This window comes from Streptopelia decaocto, assembly GCF_964273445.1.
Source record: "Streptopelia decaocto genome assembly, chromosome: 1".
NCBI classification, from domain to species: domain Eukaryota; kingdom Metazoa; phylum Chordata; class Aves; order Columbiformes; family Columbidae; genus Streptopelia; species Streptopelia decaocto.
The window spans coordinates 52,002,167-52,025,580 of NC_138663.1; the positions used below are offsets into that span (position 1 = coordinate 52,002,167).

At 39.7% G+C, this 23,414-nt stretch overlaps 1 protein-coding gene across 5 annotated transcripts in view; it reads right to left on the minus strand.

The window, feature by feature from the left end:
• ACSS3 (acyl-CoA synthetase short chain family member 3) overlaps nucleotides 1-22,380 on the minus strand; it is an 84,167-nt gene extending 61,787 nt beyond the window's left edge. For 2 of the 5 annotated variants that reach the window (XM_082061068.1, XM_082061067.1), the window contains exons 1-3: nucleotides 21,979-22,380; nucleotides 14,561-14,705; nucleotides 3,918-4,106 (exon numbers count right to left, since the gene is read on the minus strand). In XM_082061068.1, the coding sequence (XP_081917194.1) occupies nucleotides 3,918-4,106; nucleotides 14,561-14,705; nucleotides 21,979-22,280 (636 nt within the window). In that variant the 5' untranslated portion in view covers nucleotides 22,281-22,380. Of the gene's footprint in view, nucleotides 1-3,917; nucleotides 4,112-4,648; nucleotides 4,719-5,595; nucleotides 5,638-14,560; nucleotides 14,706-21,978 lie in introns of those variants that run through there. The other 3 variants (XM_082061069.1, XM_082061071.1, XM_082061070.1) reach the window with 3 other exon arrangements.
• Between the last annotated feature and the right edge of the window lie 1,034 nt (nucleotides 22,381-23,414).

Here is a 23,414-nt window from a genome sequence, read left to right on the forward strand (position 1 = left end):
CTGATTTTATGAAAGATGACACAATACAATGCAGTTAAGCTGAAAATTCATCTCGAGGCTACCCTGAAATTAGACTGTAATTAATGAAAGATATTAACACAGCTCTATTCAATTGTTAAGATGAAAGACTGTTGTCAATGCCAGGTTTACAGTCATTTGTAAATAGTGCCGCCTCTGCACATCAAGTACTTCATATGCCGCAAGGAAGTCTAAAAATAACCAATACTAAATTGCCTAAGGTGATGTATTTCCCAAGTGAGGGGTACTACTTGGAAGCATCATGGATCACTCTGTGCAAATCAAAGCTCCATTACTGGCTTTAACTGCTATTTTCCAGTGTTTTACCACTCTGCCTACTGACTTTACTTTCCCCGCATCTCTGTTCCCATGTTGCCTTTATACACCCATCTCCCACTTCTTCTGTGGCTCCACGTAGTCCTGCACAATAAGATTAGACTGAAATATAGCTAGTCTGAAGGAAAAGCAGGAAAATTCAAAGGTTTGTTGGTAAAGGAATGCCAGCAACAGTGAGCTGCAGGAAAAAAAACATTAAACAGTACAAAAAAGTAGAAATGAGACAAAACAAGGCCAAATAGTACCAGACCAACAATTTTATTCTGTTGTAAAGAGACCTGCTACAAATTTCCCTGTAGTGTCTAATAGCACACACGGCAAAGTTTAGAAAAATAAATATATTTTATTGGGCCAACTAATGAAGCTGCAAAAAGCCCACACAGAAAACCTTCGGGGCACAAAATGTCAAGAGTTTCATGAAGAGGTTTGCAGAGAGCTCCAGCACTCAGTCCCTCACTATACAACACAAAAAACCTCTTTTCTCCTTGTGCCGCAGCCACACATCTGATCACAGGGCTATGCTCAAACTTACTGCACTTTTGTTGTGCTTCTCTCCTCCTTAAAAAAAGTGACAGGCATTTTAAGATATCCGGTGCTCATGCAGTCATTATATAGTTCTGCTGCACCTGCTGATACTGCTCTGGCTTTGCAGTTGGATGATCCATGTCAGATGAACATGCACATGTAGTTCTGACAGGTATTACCCAGTGCTCTAAAGAAAGAGACCCGAATCATACCATACAAGTAGTTAAAAATAATAAGCAAGACACTGCCTTTTAATCTACAATACATATTCCAAAAATAAACGGTGCTTCAAGAGAAGCCAAGACAGGACTGCAACTATTATAAGACAACTGGGCATCTCCTGTATCAGCAGCTGAGCTATCTGCCTAATCACTCAAAAGATTGGATTGTCTTATGATGAGAAGTAGGGGTATACTTGTATATAGCTATACTTGTGTGCAGGAGCTATGCCTTATTCAGAATAAACCGTTAAAAAAATCAGCTCATTTTCTCAAGGAACTCATCAAAATCTCCAAATGTGCCAACTCTAAATAACTGAGGAATACAGTATTTCTGACCCTAATGGGAGACAGTAACTTGGGTGTCTCATACACTTTGTATTTCAAAGAATTATTCTTCACTTGCAAACCATAACACTGCTTTGCTGAAGCATTTCTGAAAATCCCATGTCTGAAAAACTCCATTACTTGCACTTTATTTTTCAGGGTTTGGACTTAAAATCTAAAAAAAACCCCTGGGATTGCTATATAATTATTGTGATTCAAAAAAACATGAGAAAATTTGGTTGCTGAAGGCATAGCAACTACCCTATCAAACACGCATATAAACATATTGCTCTTAAGTATCCTTCTCAGTATTCCTAGTTTACTAAGATAAAATGCTTAAACAGATGCTATGTCAATTTCTCAAAATATAGTTAATGTCCTTCAAAACTACGTATTGTTTCGATATTGCAAATTATATATTCCCACATTCAGGTGAAAAGAAAGGTGACAAGAAATGCCTGTTCTCATGCTCTGTACCACTTCATCACAATTCACTGCAGAACGTCAGTACCTGCCAATACCTGACAAGAGTAAAAATTAACAGCTGCAGGACTTTGCAGCATTCCCAGACCTATTTAAAAGTCAAGATAAATTAAGGTAAGCTGGTAAAGTATATGTACGTTTTCATAGTCACCAGAAAGTGCTTGTTATTTCTTTCACTTACATCTTCCAGTAAAATGTGAAGTTTGACCTTTCTTCCACAAGAACATCTCACAGCCAGCCTTCCATTCCACATCTTTAACTCTTTCTAATTAATCTTAACAACATCAGGTCCTACACTGCAGCATCTAAACCAAGTCACATAAAAGCCTAATAGAATGGTTAGGGGTTTTTGAGACTGCTTCAATTAACTTCTGAGTTCAGCAAAATACCATCTATCAGAGCTACTTATATACATACTTTAAATATAACCTCAGTAGTGTGCAATTCACTTATCAATAAAGCTTTACAGTATTGCGAAACTGGGGCATGTTTTGAAATTTAGATTGAGGATGTGCCTCTCCTCTTTACTTACACTGTCATTACACATCGGATGGTGCAAAAGCCATCCAAAATATTTAGGTGTGCCTTTTAAAGAAAAAGGAAGAAGGCAGTTTAAAATCAGGATTTAGTCCATGGCCTGCAGCTGGTAATTCTATAGCTAACCTGGCAAAAGATTTGCTGTGTGACCTTGAGTTAATCAAACTTCCTCTGTTTTCTTTTTAATGCATGAAGCAAGGATTACGGTTACTGTGCTGTCTCCCTTTGTTCCTCAGAGAGAGTCCACTGGGATTAATTAGCCAATATTTGCAAAATGCTCTAAAAGTAAACATCCATATTGTAGCAACTTCCATTTTTAAAATCTATCATTTTTTCTTCTGCATTATGTTTTCCTAATCAAAAGCTTCTATGAGTTAAAATTAATTTTTAGAGCTCATTGAAAAAGTGAGGGAGCAGGAAGAAAGAGAAAACTATGGAGCTGCCATTAGTCTTCCTCTAGCTCTTTTTCACAATTCCAACAAACCATTTCAGCTGTTTTATTTATAGAGTAGGGGGAATGCATTTAACTTCCTATTCACAAATATTCATAAAATCCAAGCCTTAGGGATCTGAAAAGCAATTCTGTACACAAAAAATCTAAGTAAAAGTTCCAGAAATCCTGTGGACTTCACCCTGCATAATGTTTTGGCTTATACACCTAACCAAAGTGATTCAGTGATAGGCAGCGACCACAGATGGTCTGAGTGATCCAGGTGACGGAACAAGATGACAAGGACTTTTGTCTTGTTCACTGGTAGAAACCAAGAACAGAAACTTCTAGTACAAACACCACTAGCTGATCTGAAACTAATGCACACACAAGCTACTAACATGCACATATAAGCTACTATGTAGGTTATTAAAGTACTATTTGCATTTTCACTTACAGAGACTTACATAATGTTTCAATAACAAGTTCAACTTGTGCCAAACATGGAAGCCTTTCAAGTATTCACCTCTATTAAATATGTTCTCTGCAGAGTCACTTAAGACAACTGGTTCTCTAGCTGCCTTGATTCATGTACAAAATAGATGAAGTAGCTATGTAGCTGAAAAAGGTACTACTTAATATGTACAAACATCAAGTAAACCAATGAAGTAATTTAGGGCTGGCAGCATTTTCCTCATACACTTGAGGAAAATGCTGGGTGAAAAACCCATTTTAAGGTGATGCTTGGAAAGACAAAGATTGACAAACACGAGAAGAAAGTATGCTCTAAACAGACAACAGTGTGTAATTAATAAAATGATGCTTTTTTTAAAAGAGGTCAAAATCTGTATCTCAACGTCTGCTATAAAAGTATCACTGTCAGTACAGATGTAATAATTCACATTTCATTGTTAGGTATTATAAGCAAATGGAGACTGTGCCACACAAAGAGAAATCTTACCCTCTCTGCAAGAAAAGGGTTTTGGCAGTGGTTTATATGAATAACTAATGCAATGGTGTTTGTTGTTCCAAATACGTATTACCTTTGCATGATCAATGCGAACAGCAAGCTCTTTAGATGCAAATCCACCAAAAATCAGGCTATGGATGGCTCCTATTCTTGCACAAGCCAGCATACAGTACAGGGTCTGTGGAATCATGGGCATGTAGATGACCACACGGTCGCCTTTCTTCACACCATGTCTGACCATGACATCAGCTAACTTGGAGACCTGTACTGACAAAACATTCACAACATATTAAAAATTTTTCCAGATCTTCTGTTTCCCCATGAAAAATAACTTTCACACAACCAACAGACACAGGACATTAAGGAGATAAGCCAGTGTGATACAGAAAGTAGATGGATGATGTAATCCAGGTTCAATAAATTTAAGACTATTTCCTTTTTTTCAAAAAGCACTGTAATACATCTCTCTATTTTGGTAAAATTAGAATGGACTGAAGCTGATTATTTTACACATTAGAGCAACAAATCAATAGCAATGTTTTGCAAAATTCTGAATTACACAAACCGTTATTTCTTTTATCCTGATAACTGCTTTTAAGAATGGATGTAAACAGGGCACTTCATAACTCAAATTCTGTCCTAACCAGATAAGTTTGAAACACAAATCAATATGTAGTAATATTTTTTCTACTACGGTGTTGCAAACTTCTCAGAACATGAGAGAAGAAATCTTATTCCCTGAACCAAATGTAAATACAAACTCAGAGAAGTTCATTTAGATTTAAACAATCATTTTCCCCTTACTTTAACATTTGCATCTTTGGTATGCAGAAGCCTGAAGACAGAATGTGAATGGCAGCAAAGGACTGGAACTCTAGAAACATGACAGATGAGCAGCAATGTCAGCCATCTGTATCACCAGGAGAAAATATTTATTAACTTGACAGCATATAGTTTTCTGTCACAAAACTAGCATTGAATATTTCATTAGTACAGCAGGACAGACAATTTACCACCTAGTAAGTTCTGTTAGAGTGAGCACGGGAGCCTGTGACAAGCACTATGCATTTGTCCCAACCTGCTTGTTCTGGCATGGAAACATGGCATCTTCCAGAGGAAAAGCAAATACCTAATTCCCCTAGAGCAACTGAATGAACCCAGCTGTCAGAGGTTTCTCAAATTCCAGAGGCTGACAGTTGCGTAACACTCAGTATCTAAACCTGCTCGTTGTCTTTAAATGTTCCAATTGGACATCAGCATGTAGAGGTGTGTAAGTAATAGAGGTATAACTGCATATAACTATGTATAAAACATAGGCTAACAGGAAAAAAAAAAAAGAAGACTAAAAAAAAAGAAACAAAGTAAACTAATGACCTAATAGGAAACAGGGCAGAAGTAGAACCATCCCGGGAAGTCATAAACTGGAATACTCCATACACACGGTTGCATGCCATTCAGACATAACAAGAACAGTTCTGCTTGCAAACACTTTACATTAATGATAGGGCAAAAAAGTTAAATTCTCTAGGAAGTTCTTAGGATAACTGAAGACATATAAATCTAAGGTCAGAACAAAGGAGTTGCTCTGTCTTGCAGCAGAACTCTTTTTACCTACAGCAGTAAAACTCTTCTTTAAGAGGTTGCCATTCACTAGAAAATACTACAATAAACATAAGAAGTTTAAACATTCTAATTTCTTTAACTATCAGTGTAACGTAAGTCGACTCCTATATTAATTCCTCACATCTTACCTGCACTGCATTATTCCTTATTTATTCATTATATCACATAAATAAGGTTTCAAGTAAAATTTAGTCTCGTGAAAGACGTTCTTCAGGTACTACCAGACTGGCGAGAAAGGAAAGAGGAGACAAACCTCTTGAGAGCAGCAGGGGGGTGTTGCCTGTAGAATACAAAATATCCAAGCTTCTGAAGCAGTAAGAGACATTTCCAGTGACTCAGCAAATAATGCAAGCAATGGGAGCAGCCTAGGCCACTAATTCACATTGTGCCAGCAGGACAGGAGGGAAGGACCCACTTTTTCAAGGATGAGCTACTCAGGAGGGTAGATTATCTTTGAAATATTTTACTTTCATTTATATTATTCATCAAATTTGAGTTTTCTTTATTTAGAATTACCTTATTCCAGTTAATTATTTCAAATTCTAATACCACTGTTACTTTCCAAGATCGGTAGGCATTAGGCTCTTTCCTTCACAGTCATATTCAAGACAACTTGGGGCAATTACCTCTAATCCTAGAAGCCTATCTGACACATGTACTGAAGAAGATAATAATATAGCATTACTCATTCTTCTCTCTTCAGTGTGAACACCTGTTCATACTTTCGGCAACCTGTGACAGTAACAACCAGCAGCTCTAGATGCATCTGACCTGTGTTTGCATTAAATCCACAGCTCATCCACAATCACACTATGCATATTTCTATGCTTCTGCCCGAGGATGTAAGGAAATGGAAACACAAAAGCCCCATGCTTTCACCAGAAGATAACAGTATAGCTTCCATTTTGCATAAAAAATGCAGAAATCCCTGCTGTTATTTTCAGCTGCAGGAGAGAATATGTTTATAAGGCAAAGTCATCACCATACCAAGCTGGAAACTTACACAAAATAAGGTATGTATATGATCTATTTGTAACAAACCTGTTGTACTAAATGTTACGGATTATCAAAAGAAAGTATCTTGAATTATAGACCTATCAATACTTTATGAAACTGACATATGCTATCAAAACCCAGCAAAAATCAACAAGGTCTGGACATGTACACAACTAGAATTTATTGCCACATCACTGGTATTTACTGTCATTTCCAAATAGGATTGGTGAAAAAAACTGTAAGAACAACTCTACTTTCAAAGGTGAATCCTTTTTCTATACTTCCTACTGTGAAAACATTAAAATCTGCAAACTCACTGTAACACAGCTAATATCACCTTATCTCAAAGAACTGAGAGAACTAATCCTTATCTTTGTTGCTTATGAGACTCTCAAGTAGAGCATTGACAAAAGGGCACAGGCAATGAAAACAATATTTAATGACTGATTTTATATTCAGTGTAAGTGTGGATAGTAGGCAATAAGCAGTTAAACACAATGGACTAGTATTATAATTCATTATTATCATTTTACATATATTAACAACAATAAAAAGACAATGTTTGCCTGTTAAAGTAAAAAGGCATCATTTAAAGATCATAGTTAGTAACTTCATAATAGAAGACTCCCAGTGCCTATACACAAGCTATATAACTTTGGTTTCTGGCTGTAAGAGGGAGACAGTTAAGAGATCTGCATGTACGTATGTGATTTTTATTGAAACCTATCATGGGTAAATTGTACTTAAAGTAAAATATATGTAGCATGCTGCAGACAGGAACCACATGTCTTCCATGCAAACTCAGTAACCACTTGCCTGCACTTAACCTCCCCACCCTAGAGAGTTTAATGTCACCAAAGTCAATAATACCCTAATACAATAATCGGGTATCTATGATTCGCCTTATGCCCTTTCCCTCATTCTTCTGACAGCCAGGGAGCATTTGGACTACATAATATACACTGTCTCTATCTGCACCTATTTGGAAGACTACAGAACACCATAAAACATGTTTACATTGCCCTTATGATTGATGTGGAAACTGTGAAACATCCAAGTAATTACTCTTTCTAGGAAAGGAGGGGAAGAGTGAGTAGAGACATTCATTAAACTGTTAAAAGCCATGAAACCTTCCACTTTCTTACAGTGTGTTGTCATTTATGGTTTACATTAAGACAGCATACTTTATCACTCAAGATTTTACAGTTGCTATTTTCCCGCTAGCATGCTATTTCTCTGCTTTTCTTCAAGTTTAAGATTGCTCTATCATTTTAATATATTTGACACTTCAGTAATAAAATCACTTGAGACCAAGTGATATAATAAGAAACTCAAGTAGGCTTTCAGTTTTGAAGATCTGGGCTCAAATTACACTTCTATCAAATATAAGTCTGTAGTGAACATGGCTTCATTTTTACCCAGCCACCAAACAAACACTACATCTGTATTAGCTGTTCAGGTGTGGAGAAGTGCTGCAGTTCTGAAGTAAATTACCTGGCTGTCGCCAGTAGTTACAAAAAGCAGTTTTGATCCATGCCCAAACAATTCTTCTTAGAAGTCGCTAAAAGAGAAATTCCACTCCAAATGCTCAAAAGAGGAATTTCAAATCTTTCCAGGTTGAATAATGACTGGGTCTCACCAGTGTTGAGTCCTTCAGTACAAGTTAAACAACCAAAAGGATTCTTGAAATACCGAGAGCTCCTGAAACATCCTAAAATGCATTTCATGGTGTAAAAAGAGCCATGTCACCTATGCATTCCTCTAAACCAAAGGAGTAAATTGCCTTATGCTCTTCAGCTTCTCCACTGTGTCATTTTTCCAGGACTATAAAGACAGTACTCTTTGCTGCTTTTCCCTGGCCCTTGATCAGCTGCTGCACTCTTCTACAGGGTGCTTCAAAAAGACAGACCCAATTTGAAATCCAATCCAATTTGAAATTGGGTCCAACTTTTTGAAACGACCTGTGTTATTCTTCTTAATTATTGTTTCCTCCTTTTCCTACCACTGCAAAAGTTTCTCCAGTGTACACATCACCCTGTTGCTACTGTCAAGCCTTCTGGCAGGTGGGAGAGGACTGGCAAGTGGTGCTGCATTCATTTCAAATAGATGAAGGCCATGTCCTCGTTGAGGTGTCAAAACCACACTTCAGAGGTGGCACACTCTGCATGCCCCTGCCACAGAGATCTTGAAGAGATCTTCAGGGGAGGGGAGAACACTCCACCAAGCCCACAGCTCATCCACAGGCATCCAAGGACCTTCATGCCCTTGGTCCCAGGATCAACAGTCCTGGGACTCAGCCTAGAGAAAAGCACGACAATGGTGCTGCACTTGTCTATATGCCTGCAAGCCCCAGAGGACCACCACAAGACAACACACAGGAACATCCCCTTGACCTAATCTCTGCCCCAGCAGGCAATGGGAACTGTACACCTGTGATCCAGATGACTACCTGAGTTAATGTGCATACTCCTTTCTTGTGCATGTGTTGAGCGCAGGGCTGTGTTCAGGAGGTTTCTAGTAGAATTTGGGCACTGATCACAGAGACATGGAAAGTTGCTGTAAGTCTCTGGATTTACTGTGAGACCTGCTGCACCTTGACAGATGATTCCCCAAGGGGCCATGAGCTGTGAGGGAAGTTCTATGGTGCAACAAGCTCCGTCAGAGACTATCTGGCCTGTCCCAGCTCTGCCTGTGTGCCAGGCACAGTCCTGGCAACTGCATAAGCCATGGACATGGCATGTCTTAATAACAGCCCTCCTAGGCTTCTGCACAAAACCCCAGCCACACTGTCTCAAATGCAGTGTACAAAGGACATACTCAGTGGTGGCAGTGGTGCCGGTACACCCTTCCACCAATGAGACAAAATATAAATCCAGATGATTTCTGTTTCTCTCTCACACAGACAGCTGCTGGGATTGCATTTAGTTGCAGTCATTTCTCCTTCCTTCTTTCAGATGCCAAGAAGTTCTTTGGATTGAGAGAAAGCTAGGAATTTTTGGGAAGGACTATTTTCCTTTCTGGTTTGGGAGATCAGCTGTGGACTGTGTGTCTCCAAGGAGGGACTGGGTTGAGATGGGAACTATGTAATGCTTATCAGCTTGGCATGGATTTAACGTTTGATCAGAAGTGATGCCATGGCATTCACTCCGCCGAAGAGACGTGCCTCAGACAACCATTTGCCTCAGAAGGAATTTCCAGCACTTGTGAAGGATAGCCCACAGCATTCTGCACATTTCCTACAGCATATCTGTTCCTCTAAAAGTCCATTATTTGGACAACATCCACTCCGAGTGGAGGGAGAAACCAAGCCGCTGACAGATGAAGAGTGACCATGGCATTTCCGAAAGGAATCCACAGGTCAAGGAAGCAAAGATTTCTGGGACAGTTATGTTCAGATGGCTTTGAAGTGAGCTATGGGACATTCAGTTCAAAGGATGAAAATAAACCTAGTCCAAAGTAAAACTCACAAACCACATACAGTGGAAATGTCAGGAGTCTCAGCAGTTAATTCAGCATGGCTTTGCTTCCCTCATCTGCCCAAGCTGCGCCACATTATACATTACTGCAGGCATCGCTGGCGTTGACGTGCCGCAGTGGAACCCTCCTTAGTCAGAGAAGATCAAGTTCCAGCTGCTTCTTCTGGCTTGTACAGTGTCATTTGGAAGTCTTTTGTGTGGAATGTGAAAAACCCAAGACACCACTCTTTGTAAATTCCTGATTAGTCTCATCCTTTAAAGAATACTAATATTGATATTTTTGAAGAGCTATCCCAGTGACACCGAAGTTAAATCTTTCCAAGGCATGCACTGAAGAATGACATTTGAGATTTAAATAAGGAAAATGAGCATTGAAGAAGTCTAAGACACAGTTTTATCAAGATATTGTTGCTTTACCAGATAAAGAGGATAAAACACTGGGTTCACAGTCTCAGTAGGATTTTCTGTCTATATTCTAGTTTTGATTATAAATTAACTCCAAGAAAACATAACTTGAAAGTCCCTATTTCTAGCTGAGAAAGAATTGGCCATTTTTCAAGAAAGAAGTCAAAGAAAGAAGACAGAGTAATGCATGAAGAATGATAAAGACTACTAGAAACAGAACAATCTGGGTGATTCCTCAGTCATATATAGGTGATTATGAGGAGAACAAGACAGAAGCACACATAAATCCAAATTGACAACGGCTAATACAGCTATTTTGGAAGAAGATGCTTTTACATAATTATGGAAAAAAACTTCCTACAGAAGAAATTACATCCTAGCCCATTGTTGATAATGTGAAGCCCTTATTTCTCATCCATGTTCTTATAACATTAAATGCTGTCAGTGGCTTGGGCGTGGGGTGGGTGTTAGTTTTACTAATCCCGTCACATTACTGCACTCAGAAATTATTTATTACAGCACTGAATTCAACATATAAACTGCGCATTGCTATTTGAAAGAATCACAGACAGAAATCATACCGCTTTTGTGTACATGACCTGTCAAGCTTCAACGCTTGAAAATAATGAGTCAAATCCTTGAGACTCCTTTTTAGCAAGTGAGGCATTGTAGAGAATACACTCAATGATGCATAGAGAAGGTTTTTTCATCAACCTAACAACTTTAGCTTTAATCTGAAAATGGCAGTATTTTCCAACACAATAAAAAAAATTGTTTTTAAATAACAGAAGCCATTGCTTCTTATTTCTTTCAAGTATTTTTTTTTTTAATTTCCCTAATACTACACAGATTCAATAGCATTTCTAACAGAATTTGTGTTTCCCTCATCATTTCCTGCCATCTCACTACCGGAATTAGAGAATCTCTCAAAGTATACTTGAAACTTTCACCTACATCCTCATTTTACTGGCTTCAGTCCAACATGGTAATCCTCATTTAAAGGCCTATAAAGAAAAAAGTCCAATCAGTACATTCTGGAAGACTGTCATGTCTTTAATTGGCCAAATTCCTCCTCTCTGCATTTGGAAGGTTTCACCTGTAATAAAATATCATTAGCACACTTAAAATGCAACTTTATGCACTATGTACAACTTCACTTTAGCTGTAACTCTCAAGAGTCTGAAGACAGTATAGTTGTACAGAATATCAGCATAAACTGATCTTGCCATTATTTACATCAACAAAGAATTTCTGAAGTTATCCTGCAATCCTTCTATTCCAGTTCTGCCAAAAAAACCCCAAACCAACCAAACACACACAATCAAAAAAAAGCCACACAAAAACAACCAAAACCAAACCAAACCAAAACAAACACACAAACAAAAAACACCACCACATTCCTATAGGTTGGGCACTAAACATCCACAAGCTTCCAACATTTCCCTCAATTATTTAGTTGAGACTTAACTTCAAACTTGCAGCATCACCGTAACTCTTAGATCTAAACAGCAGTGCAACAAGTAGAAAGCACACCGCTCAAACTACCCTATCCTCCCTAAGGAGCCTTAATGTCTTCAACCAAGCACTTACGTCATTTTTTTCTTCCTTACCACGAGTCTGATCCTGGAACAAATGATCCAACCTACTACAAAACTCTGCATCTTCCCACCCTGTGACACACAGTTATCCTACATAACTTCCATCTATAAACTTCACTTTATTACCAAAAACCAGAAAGAACTCCACTACTTCAAGCGCTCATCTCTTGTAGAGACATTTTGAACAGGCAGCCTCTCTGAAAATACATCCTCACTGCACCACCACCTTACTGTCCAGACAGACTACTAAACATTTGTTGGATGTGAACAGTCCAATCAACAGTCTGAAAACAGATACACACTGTCAGGCTATTTTCAATTGGGAGAGGAACTCAGGAAAGAAGTCAAAAAGCTTTTTTCGCCTACCAGGAGGTTCATCAACTTTGGTCACATGCTTGATCTGCGCTTATACTGATCTATAACAGAACATGCAAAACACTGAAAGCCTATTTCAAAATGACACCAGATATAACAGCACTTTTAGTTTCCACTGAGCAGAATAAGATCACAGTGAGAAGCAGTGACTCAGGGCTATGAGCCAAATGTCATCACCCACACCTCACTGTGGTTTGGTCGGCCTCTTGCCAAAGTCTCTCTTAGATCCCACAAGATCTATGACACAAAAAACACTAGCCCATGTCTTTCCCATTTTCAGCAAATTTCTTTGTAAATACCTTTGTTATCAGCTGTCCAGTAGTTACCAGGCAAACCAAGTTACATCTATTCCACTGAATGGACCAGACAGCTTCAACAGACACGATAATAATCCCAAATCATGTCTTTCACTTATATTCCCTTTTGACTAAGGACAAGAGCAAACTATAGAGAATTCAAAAGCCGTATTTAGATAGAACTCAGCTACCAGCAAGATTATAATGAATTTCTGAATGAGTTCTGCTACATACCCCCAGAAAACTTAAACCAGTTATTCCAATTGGTTTGGTGATGCTGCTGTAAGAGGAAATGTGTAGGAAAGGATGTGTATGTCATGCAGCAAAACTTTCTCATTCTACACAAATCTGCTATATCCTAAAACATTTAATACACTTATAGAGAATGCAGATATACAATCAGTAGGTTTAATACCAACATCAAGCTGAAAAAGCAAAACACAGGCTACTTTTCAAGTGCTTTTCTGAGGAAATTTCTACAGAGAGAATCCACTAAAGATAATTTCCATTAAAACATTGTATCACTTAATTAAAATACACATATGTATGTCAATTGATTTTATATATACATAAATGTTTTGTGTCTATTATGTATATATTATATTTCTATATGGCACATGACACATTGCATATATAAAATTATATTTTTGTATATAACATATTGTATCTATAAAACGTATATATATAATGTATAAAAATAAATAGAATCAGATAAGGAGCTGGACCCTTTTTAAAGTCTCCTGATTTCTTAAAACACTGAAGTTACTTGTTCTGGCTCCAGCATACTGTATGGAAACTTCCAAGTTCTTTTTCAGACTTGGTAAATCAACAGAAAACTGATGAGGAGTAAATGTTTTCTAGATTTTCCTTAAAAGGTAGAGTGCAGTACAGGTTCATAATTTTTTGTAGCTGTACGACTCATCCTTCAACAGTGGGATAACACCCTCACAAACTGAATTCCTGTATTGTGAATCTCATTTCAGACTTTAAACCCTATGTTTACATTACTCCAGACACTACGTGCATATCTGAAGCAGAGTGTGTTCCATCCAACATAATGCACCTTGCACACTGAAATACATTAAGGAAGAACACGAGTCTGACTCCAACATTCCTTTGCACTCAGCATTAAGTGCAACTGCTCCATGTAACTCTATATATACTACATATATAACTGCCACATATAACTGGAAGAAAAAAGCCAGCTGAACAGAGGATGACACAAGGGCAAACCACCAGCTGGTGGCTGTGAGAGCGGAGAACCTTGAACAGGTCAAGCTGCAAACACTCGTGGTGGCAACGACCCCCAGTTAGGCACTGAGTAAACCTGAAGGGGCTGATGCAGAACTGGGTATTTGCAACCCCAGCTGGGGGTAAGCGACCTCACCAATGGGGAAGTCAAAACCCACAGACTGGATTCCAGACAGAAAACTCATGTGGGGCCACCAGCATCCCCACTACAGACTACAACAGGGCAGGTGACACAGCTCTTCTGAGAGCTCCTCCCTGTTAAATTTCATTTGGTTTTATGCTCAGTTATGTGCAACAGTAGCCAAGGTACACATCTTCATTTCCACTGGAACAGTACTTTTGTTCATTGTAGCAACTGTCAAGTGACCTGACTAATACTTTGCTTTACCTTTTAAGTATGAAATAAGAACTGTTAGGGAAACAAAACAAAACAAAGAAACAAACAAAATCCAATAAAGTTCAAAATTTAACCAACCAGGAAAAACAATTATTAAATTGTAGAAGAAAAAGAACTAGATGAATATCAAACCTCTCAGACACAGTATAATTGGGCACAGGTAGCGAAGCTTATAAATCAATACTGAGCACAGCAAAAGGAATTAGCCAGCAAGGCAGACCATTTCTACCTCTCTAGTATCTAACCGGTGTGCAACATTTACTGGCCTTTTTCAGTAACAAGGTTATTCTCAAACATACCTGTTCAAGAAGTTCCTTATATGTTATTTTCTCTTTGGTATTTGTTACAGGGCTGTCATAAATAATAGCAATTTGGTCTCCTCGTCCATTCTCAACATGACGATCTACAGCATTGTAACAGATATTCAGCTCTCCACCTACAAACCTAAAAAATAAGTTAGAATTCCGTAACAGTCAGCCTTCCAACATAAGATGACTATTTTTTTTTGCATTTTATATTTTCTTTTAAGGAATGAGAGCATTCAATTAAAACATAGCTCGTAAAACATTATACTCAGTTCAGGAAGTCATTTTGTATTCTATAACTTCACTATATCTACTCAAAAAGCTAAATAAGCCTATTAGTCAAAAAAGTGAAAGTACCTTAATTGACTTAACTAACAATCTGCTAAACTTGGTCTTGATTTAACTTACTTTTCATCAATCATTCTGACTTTTATAGCCAAGGTTTCACAGAAAAAGCACACATTCACATAAAATAACCTGACATTATGTAAATATGTTATGACACTACTTTGTATTGGCATGCATACATTATCTTTTTTAAGAAGAACGGGTTCAGGACTCAAAATATTCTTATCCATCTCTTGGCAGTAACAGTTAAGCATACAAGTATCCAAATCTAAATGAAACTGACCCCAAGTTATAAAATCTTATATATTTGTCTGACATTCATAATGCATTTGACATCACTGTGTTTTACACAAGTGACTCAAAATCCCCTGTAAAGCAATGTGAGTCATAGCCTCTTCAACAGCCAGACATTTACAGAAAATTCTCATCTTCTAATTAAAGAAAAACACTTCACAAACTTAGGTGACATTTTTATTGTCATTTTAAACACACACACACAAAAAAGGAAAATCTAAGTGCAGCATAATCCTCAAATAAGAAAATACAGAAGGTATCAGACACAAAGATGACTCTACTAACTGAAAGATGACACAGAATCTAAAAATTAAAGTTCACTCTAAATAATGCTCTTTGTGTTTGTTCTCCTACCTGCATATATGTCTCTACAGCCAGAAGAAGAGCAACACACAGTAAAACAAACTTGAGAGTTTCCAAAAAGTTCTATGGAGACACTCACTGTGATAATGTATTATTATAATGCAATTAGAAATAAAAACAGATGGCCTAAAGTAACCCAGTGCTAATTTTAAAAAGTATTTCCTTTACCTTTTCTGTCTAATAAAGGACTGCTCTAAATTAGGACTTTACATATACTATTCATATATCCATATGCATAGATATCATAGGATAAGTCCATAAGTCTTTATTGTCAAAGAATGGCAATTATTAAACCAAAACCAGCTAGGATGTTTAGAATGCAGCAATTTTTTATTGTGACACCTTTACAACACCATTAATAAGGAGTAAGTGGGGACCAGGAAAGCAACAAAAACATTCTGTACTACAAACCCCCTCCCATAAAAGAAATGTACAAACAACAAAGGACTAGGAGTTGTTTCTTGTAATACAGAGAAACTCTGTATTATTGTCATGAAAGTTGTGTAGGATTCAGGTCACTCATTGATTTTTATTTCAAATCACTGTAGGATGATATGAACAAGGGACCAGGGGAGTGCCATGTCTGGGCTGCTGTGCATAACCACTCAAGAACTGTCGAAACACGAGCAAGTACTGGAGCTTGGGTTCTTCTAAGGATACACGGCAACATCACCACTGCCACACAAAGTTTTAACAATCGCTTGGAAAGTATGTGAAAAAGATGTGACTGCAGATGAAACAAACAAACAAAAAAAACCAACACAAAAAACAAGACTATCTGAACAGTGAGATGAGAGCTTTGCTATCCTGTTCAAAAGGAGGAACGCTCTTACAGGATCAGAGAGGCACCCACCATGACCACAACTACAAGACTTTCACTTTTCTACCTTCACCCAAGGACATGCTCAAACACGTCAATTTCAGCTGACAAACAAAAGCTGCCTGGCTTTGAAAAGCCGCCCTATGCTGCTGCAAACTTCTGTTGATTCAGTGATTCCCAAGGAGAGGAATACCCACGAGGAACTTGAATTTGCTTGAATAAGCTTTAGTTGGAAAGACACAGCAGCGTGAAACCAGGACTCAGTCTTGGAATAAGGACATCAATGAGATGCTCCTATTTAAAGCAGAGGTCTAAAATTGAAAAGAAAATATTCCAATAGACTGTAGAAGATCAGAAGTGGATCTGCAGGATGTTTGTAAGAGCTGCCAGTAAATCTTGCCATAATAAGCAGGGCTGCAAAATGCTGATCTGTTGCTAACCAGACAGTTATCTCAATGTGGCTTACCACATGAACTCAAGTCTGAAGAACCTTTTTTTACACTGTGTTCCTAATCCTGAGAAATCAGTAACATTCAGCAGAGGAAGAGTAAAACAAATCTGAAGAGTAAACAGTAACAACTCTAATACATAAAAGAAACTGGATTTAGTTCACTAGCAGTTTCTTTGGAGAGCTGATCTACCGTGGGGTGAAAAAAATGACAGGGTTTTCCTGTCAAAAATCACAGCAGAGTTTCAAACCGGTTATTGTATCAGAACAGCTTGCTTCACAGCAAAATTTTAAACTGATATTCTGACAATACCTACTTATCCTTTTGGTAAGTCCTTTCCCCTGTACATCCATGAAAGCAGCAGCCTTCGATAATCCACAACACTCATAACTTAGATCTAATAAGGCATGTCTTTAGTAATTTGAGTGTGGTTACCCACACTAGACCCCCTTGAGCCTCTTCAAAGCTGCCTGCAGCAGTCACTCAGGCATTACTGCCGCTCCATACGTGAGGCTTAGCACCTCCCGTCCCACTCCAGCCCTGAGGTCTTGCTGAGTTTCTCTTGTTTCACAAACAGGAATTACAAGCGCACACACTTACCTCTTTAATTGGACTTTAAAATGACTACTCTAGTAACCTCTTAGAAGAGAGCAAGAAACTGTTGACTTTCTCTTCATGATTAGGAGCCAAGAGCACCTTTCTTATGAAGAAAAAACAAGAGAGCTGGGTCTGTTCAGCCTGGAGAAAAGAAGACTGAGAGGGGAGCTCATCAATGTTCATAAATATCTCAAGGGTGGATGTCAAGAGGATGGGACCAGACTCCTTTTAGTGGTGCCCAACGATAGGACAGGGGCCACGGGCACAGACTGAAGCACAGGAGGCTCCATCTGAATATGAGGAGAAACTTCTTTACTCTGAGGGTGCCAGAGCCTTGGAACAGGCTGCTCAGGGAGGTTGTGGAGTCTCCTTCTCTGGAGACATTCAAAACCTGCCTGGACACATTCCTGTGCAATCTGCTCTGGTGAACCTGCTTTAGCAGGTGGGTTGGACTAGATGATCTCCAGAGGTCCCTTCTAACCCCAACCATTCTGTGAATCATGCTTACTTCTGGCAAGTAAGTCAGTTGGGTCTCCCACAGCAGAACTCCTGTTACATACAGCTTAGCATCTGTCATCTATGACCTGCAATTTTTTTTACTGTTCTCAGTATTTTTTGGATGCAACAACAGCCTATTTGGTAGTAACAAAATAAGTAAAGTAGTGAAGAAGGCAACAGAAGAAGTGCCTTAATTCACTCCACTGAAATATTCAAAAGTTAAGCTTTTATTTTTACCACTATCTGCTGTCTTAAGAATCAAAGTAGCTCTTTTAAGAGACAATTTTTAGTCTTCATGCAACAGCCCAAAACCAAAGATTATTAAGAATAAAAAAAGCTCTGAATAAAGCTGGCATATATGCAAAAGAAAAAAACTACAATAAAATTATTTTGCGCCATAACTGCAAAAAAAAGCGTATTGTTAAAATCCTTTTATGCCACGCCAGGTACATATACTTCTGCAGGCCAAGTTCCCAGGAATCAACTGGATTTTTGTATATTTGTTTGTTTGTTTTTTGTTTAGTTTGTCTAGATGACAAACAGAAATTGAATTGTTAGACAAAACCACTACAATATTACATATTTTAAGATAATATTATGTTAATAGATCCAGCCACATTTTTTAAAAGTGAGCAACATCTGACAAGCAATCGGTGCAACATTCCTAAACTTCAAAGATGATTTCATATTGCGCTTATGTCTTAGAATCAGAGAAAAACGTAACTTGCAAAATTGCCCTTTGCCTGTATGCGGTAGGAAAAACTCTTTCTACCTTCCAAAAGAAATCATTGCTTAACCTTCTAACCGGGATTCCACAACATGCCAAAATAATCTCTTGAAGTGTGTCACTACCTTTAGCATGAGTTTTTCTTTCTAATGTCTAAAATCTACATCTCCTGTGCTGCAATTTAAGACCTCTAGTTTTGAACTTTTTGAAGCCAACTCCAAGAACAGCTTTTCCTTCAACTTTGTAGCCAAATTCTCTGTAGCCAAATTTTACGTGTTAGTTCTCCTTTTTGGCTTCCACACCAAACAATTCCAATTTCTTCCTCCTTTTGTTGAACAATCAATCTTTATTTCTCTTCTCATTATTTTTGATGTGGGCAAAACGAGATGATGTTTGTGCCATACCAACCAGTGATGCAGGTTAGAACAGTCAACAGTACCTGGGATTACTACTTCAACAAACCACACAGGGGACAGTGACCCTGATCACATACCTTTTGGAAATCACTTTGCATCCCACTAACGTAGCACTAGGATTTCCAATGGAAAAGACTATAGAAAATGCACTAGGGAATGCTGCAGATTTCTTTTATGCTCTCACAGTATTTAGAAAGGCCGAACTGGCATTTGCCTTACAGCTACATTTTAAATATGCTAACCAGCTCCTTCAACTTCTTCAACTGAAGTAAATAAGACTGGGAAATATATGAAAAGTATCTGTTTCCATAAGTCGCAGGTGTGGCAACCAAAACCAAAGATACTGAAAACAAATGGATATTTATTAATTGACCTAATAATACATCTCCAAAACAGGAGATAAATTCTCACTCAAGAAGAACAGACATGAATGGCTATCATGGTTTTGACTGCTAGCTGGGGTTAAACCACAACAACATCTTAATAATATTTTTAAGGTCTCCATAAACTGCTTCATAGGTAAATCTCAGAACCAGAATTACACCTTTACCCTGTTAGACCAGTGACCTATGTTTTTCTTGGAAGCCTGGACTCTTCCTCAGTTCTGTCCTCTGTTTCCTCTTCAGCATGTCCTCTGAAAGGGACACTTGTGTCATCTTTGTCTCTTATATACAGTCTTTTTCTCAAAGAACTTATCTAGCTGTTGGCCATGTGGGACTTCAAAGGTATTAGACTACTACACTAGTATCACATGCAGCCTGTTATCATTTAACAAGAAATTAAAAAAAAAAAAAAAAAAAATTGTGTGTTGCACATTAAGACATTAAAGGGGATTACACAAGTTGAATTGCCTAATGTTTTATTATCCACAAGTGAGCAAAAGATATCTGTCATCCAAACAATGATTAGGGCTTGATGTTGAGTCTTCAGAGACTTGTATCTTTGCATAATCCCACAGAATCACAGATTGATTGAAGCTGGAAGAGACCTCTGGAGGACACCTGGTCCAGTCCCCCTGCTCAAGCAGGGCCACCGGAGCCACGGACAGGAGCATGTCCAGATGACTTCTGAATATCTCCAAGTATGGAGACTCCACAACCAACTCTGTGCCAGTGCTCAGTCACCCTCACAGTAAAAAAAGTGTTTCCTCATACTCAGACGGAACCTCCTGTGCTTCAGTTTGTGCCTATTGCCTCTGATCCTGCCACTGGGCACCACTAAAAAGATCCTGGCTCCTCTTTCTGGACACCCTCCCTTCAGGTATTTAAATACATCAATGAGATAATTTCAGCTTGTGGAAATCTGCATCCACAGAGGGCGAAAGATGCAAGTGAGATGTGAGGCCAGAAAAGAACCCTGGAAGGGAGGTCTTGACTTCTCATGAAACTTTATCCAGTTATCCCTGCCATAAGACTAACTAACTTCCATCTGAGAAGTCACAATGCCTCACAAAGACCTAGCCATGTTACTGTCAGCAAGCAAGCTTATCACACCGAGCAAATCAAACCACATTTGTCTGACAGAATCCAATAGCAAAAGCATGCTCACTAGTGTGTATTGTATTCTCATTCTTTAGTTCTTAGAAAGTAACCACTGTATTGGCTTCTTCATTATTATGTTCAGGAATGCCAGAGCCAGTGAGCTTTATAGGTCTTTAATTACGCAGGCAACCCTAATTGCCCTTCTGAATAGAGCCATGACCCAGAAATGAAGGTCAGTGGACCACAGGTCTTCTTATCAATCCATTTTAGGACTTCTGACTATTATAGAGCCCTGCTGACTTAAAGAGCTTTATCGTGGCTGGGTACTGTTTAACATGCAGCTTAAGACATACAATTTTCATTACTAGAGGTGCCAAATCATTATATCAGACACCAATAAGAAAGCAAGCTCCAGGCTACTGGTTCTGTATATCCTCAGTCAGGCAGATTTCATAGTGATTATTTTTTTAATTATATTTTGAAAATTATTAGTATTTTTAAATTAAAATCAAAACAGAAAAAATATAAAAATGGCAAAGAACATCAATGTACCAAAGACAACCCTCATCCTGTGTTGCCTTTTTTATCCTGTATCTGCTTCTCCTTAAGAAAAGATCAAAGAGCATGATGTAGACTTGACAAGAAAGAGAGGATGGTGGTCAACACAAAATTTGAACAAGTAAGTCCCCTTTGAGAAAGTACTGAAAATCCTGTTCTCTAGCTTATAAGAAGGATATCAGAGTCTTTGGTCAGTTTGCCATTCACTGTATGGATACTTGTATTACAATGCCAATGCTTTTGCCAAACATTATCTTAACCACATCCTCTGAATTATGATGTATCTCGTTAGTTTCGAAGAATAACCAAGTCTGAAAGTTTCTATGTTTCACTCACATGGCTGCTCTGGCACTCGGTGCCCAGTGTCCCGCGCTCAGAGCAGCTGTTGCCAAGGCGGGCCCAGAAAGGGCTGGATGGGGAGCACCCAGCACACCCACTCGCGTCACCCAGACACGCACGGACATCCCACCCACACTCGTGTCTGTCACACCTTGCACAGCGCTCGCTAACTCCCCTCTCGTCCCCACACACTCATCCACGCTGCTTTTAATCATTAAGGTTAACTAAGTGTAATCATTAAACTCAACCAAGTGTAAGCATTAAACTCCTCCATACACTGCAGCCACCTCCTTCAGCATTGCCGGCGTGCTGAACCCCCAAAAGCCGTGCTGGGGTGTTTCTGTGTTAACCGCACGGCCCCCACACCCAGCACACCCCCAGCCCCTCGGCGGGCAGCTCTCCCCGCTACAGCGGAGCTGCGCCTTCCGGTGCTCGGCAGTACCCGCCCGGTCCCGGCCCCGGTTCCGGTCCTGGTGCCGGTCCCGGCCCCTCCGCCGCAGCGGGGGCACACGGCAGACTCACCAAGAGGCGCTGCCGAGGCGGCCCGTGTCCAGGGCCCTGGCCCATGGCTTGTACCACTGGATCTGCTCGGCGACTGCTCCCCAGAGCTTCTCGGGCTCCGCCACGGAGCACCTGAAAACTTGGTCGTACTCGCCCAGCGCCCGAGAGGAGGCGGCACGGCCGCCGGGCGGCAGGCGGGAGAGGGTGGCGGCCCAGCCCGGGAGCGCGCTCCCCACGCGGGGCCGCCCCCAGGCACCGCCGCTCCGGGCCGCCGCCGCCCCGGAGAGTTTTGGCAGCGCCGCCAGCCTGCCCAGGAAACCCATCTTCCGCGGGCTCCGGTGAGGCTCCAAAGAGCCCTCGAACGGCACAAGACGCAGCAGCGGCACAGGCGACCTGGTGCCACCGGGACGGGACAAACCGCACCGCCCCCGCCCCGCGCTCCGGCGCTGCCCCGGACGTCGACTCCCCCTCGGCCCGGAGCCAGAGGGTGCGGAAGCGGCTCGGGGCAGCGCGGCGGGCGCCGCCTCGGCCCGGGCGGGACCGCCCCGAGCGAGGGGAAAGACAGAGCGAATACTTGAGGTGGTTTTTGCCTTAATGATTCGGATGGCATGTAGTCGTAATACTCAAGTGTTTCTTTTGAAAGACATTCCTTTTTTGAGGAAACTTCCCTGTGATAAGATGAGGCATAATGTTCGTCCCAGGAAAACAAACAAACGAACAAAACCAACCAACCAAACAAAACCCACCGAACAAAACAAACTTCATTCTGTTTTCCAGAAGACCTCCATCATCTGTAGATCTTTTGTTTTGCACATCTTGATACATATTTCCTCAGTTTTGGTGGTGATATTTCAAGAGTACTGTAACGCACAAGGCAGCTAAGATGCACACCCGCTTCAAATACATTATTTCGTCCATTTTGAAATTATTTTAGTGCTATAATAGGTTTATCCATTACAGGTTCCTCAGGAAATTCCTTCTGCAGTCACATTATAAAAAATGTCATATGGCTAAGGAGAACTCTATAGTACGTTTCATATTCGTGGTTAACTTCGACTCTGTTACCTGACTGCTGTTGAATCAGTGCAATAGGAACATAACAATATATCACATTACAGGTAAAGGAATAAGGGGATGAGAAGAACTAGTCTGTTGATCCACTACAGTAGGTTTTATACACAAAATCAATTTCTTGGCTCAAAAGGAAAAAAAAAAAAAAGGTGGAGGATTTGTCCGATAGAGTTCAAGTTCATCGGAACTTTTAGGTCACCTTCAAAATCACAAATAGTCTTTCAGTATGAGGACCAGATGCTGCTTTTGTTTCTGAGGCACATATAATTAGCTCACAGAGAGCTTCGAATGGTTTGCAAAGGCTATTAGCGTTGTCCAGTGCTATATGAACTACCTGTCCTGCACTGCACTGCAGTTCACTTCTCTTTCTTCCCCATCAGTGCCAC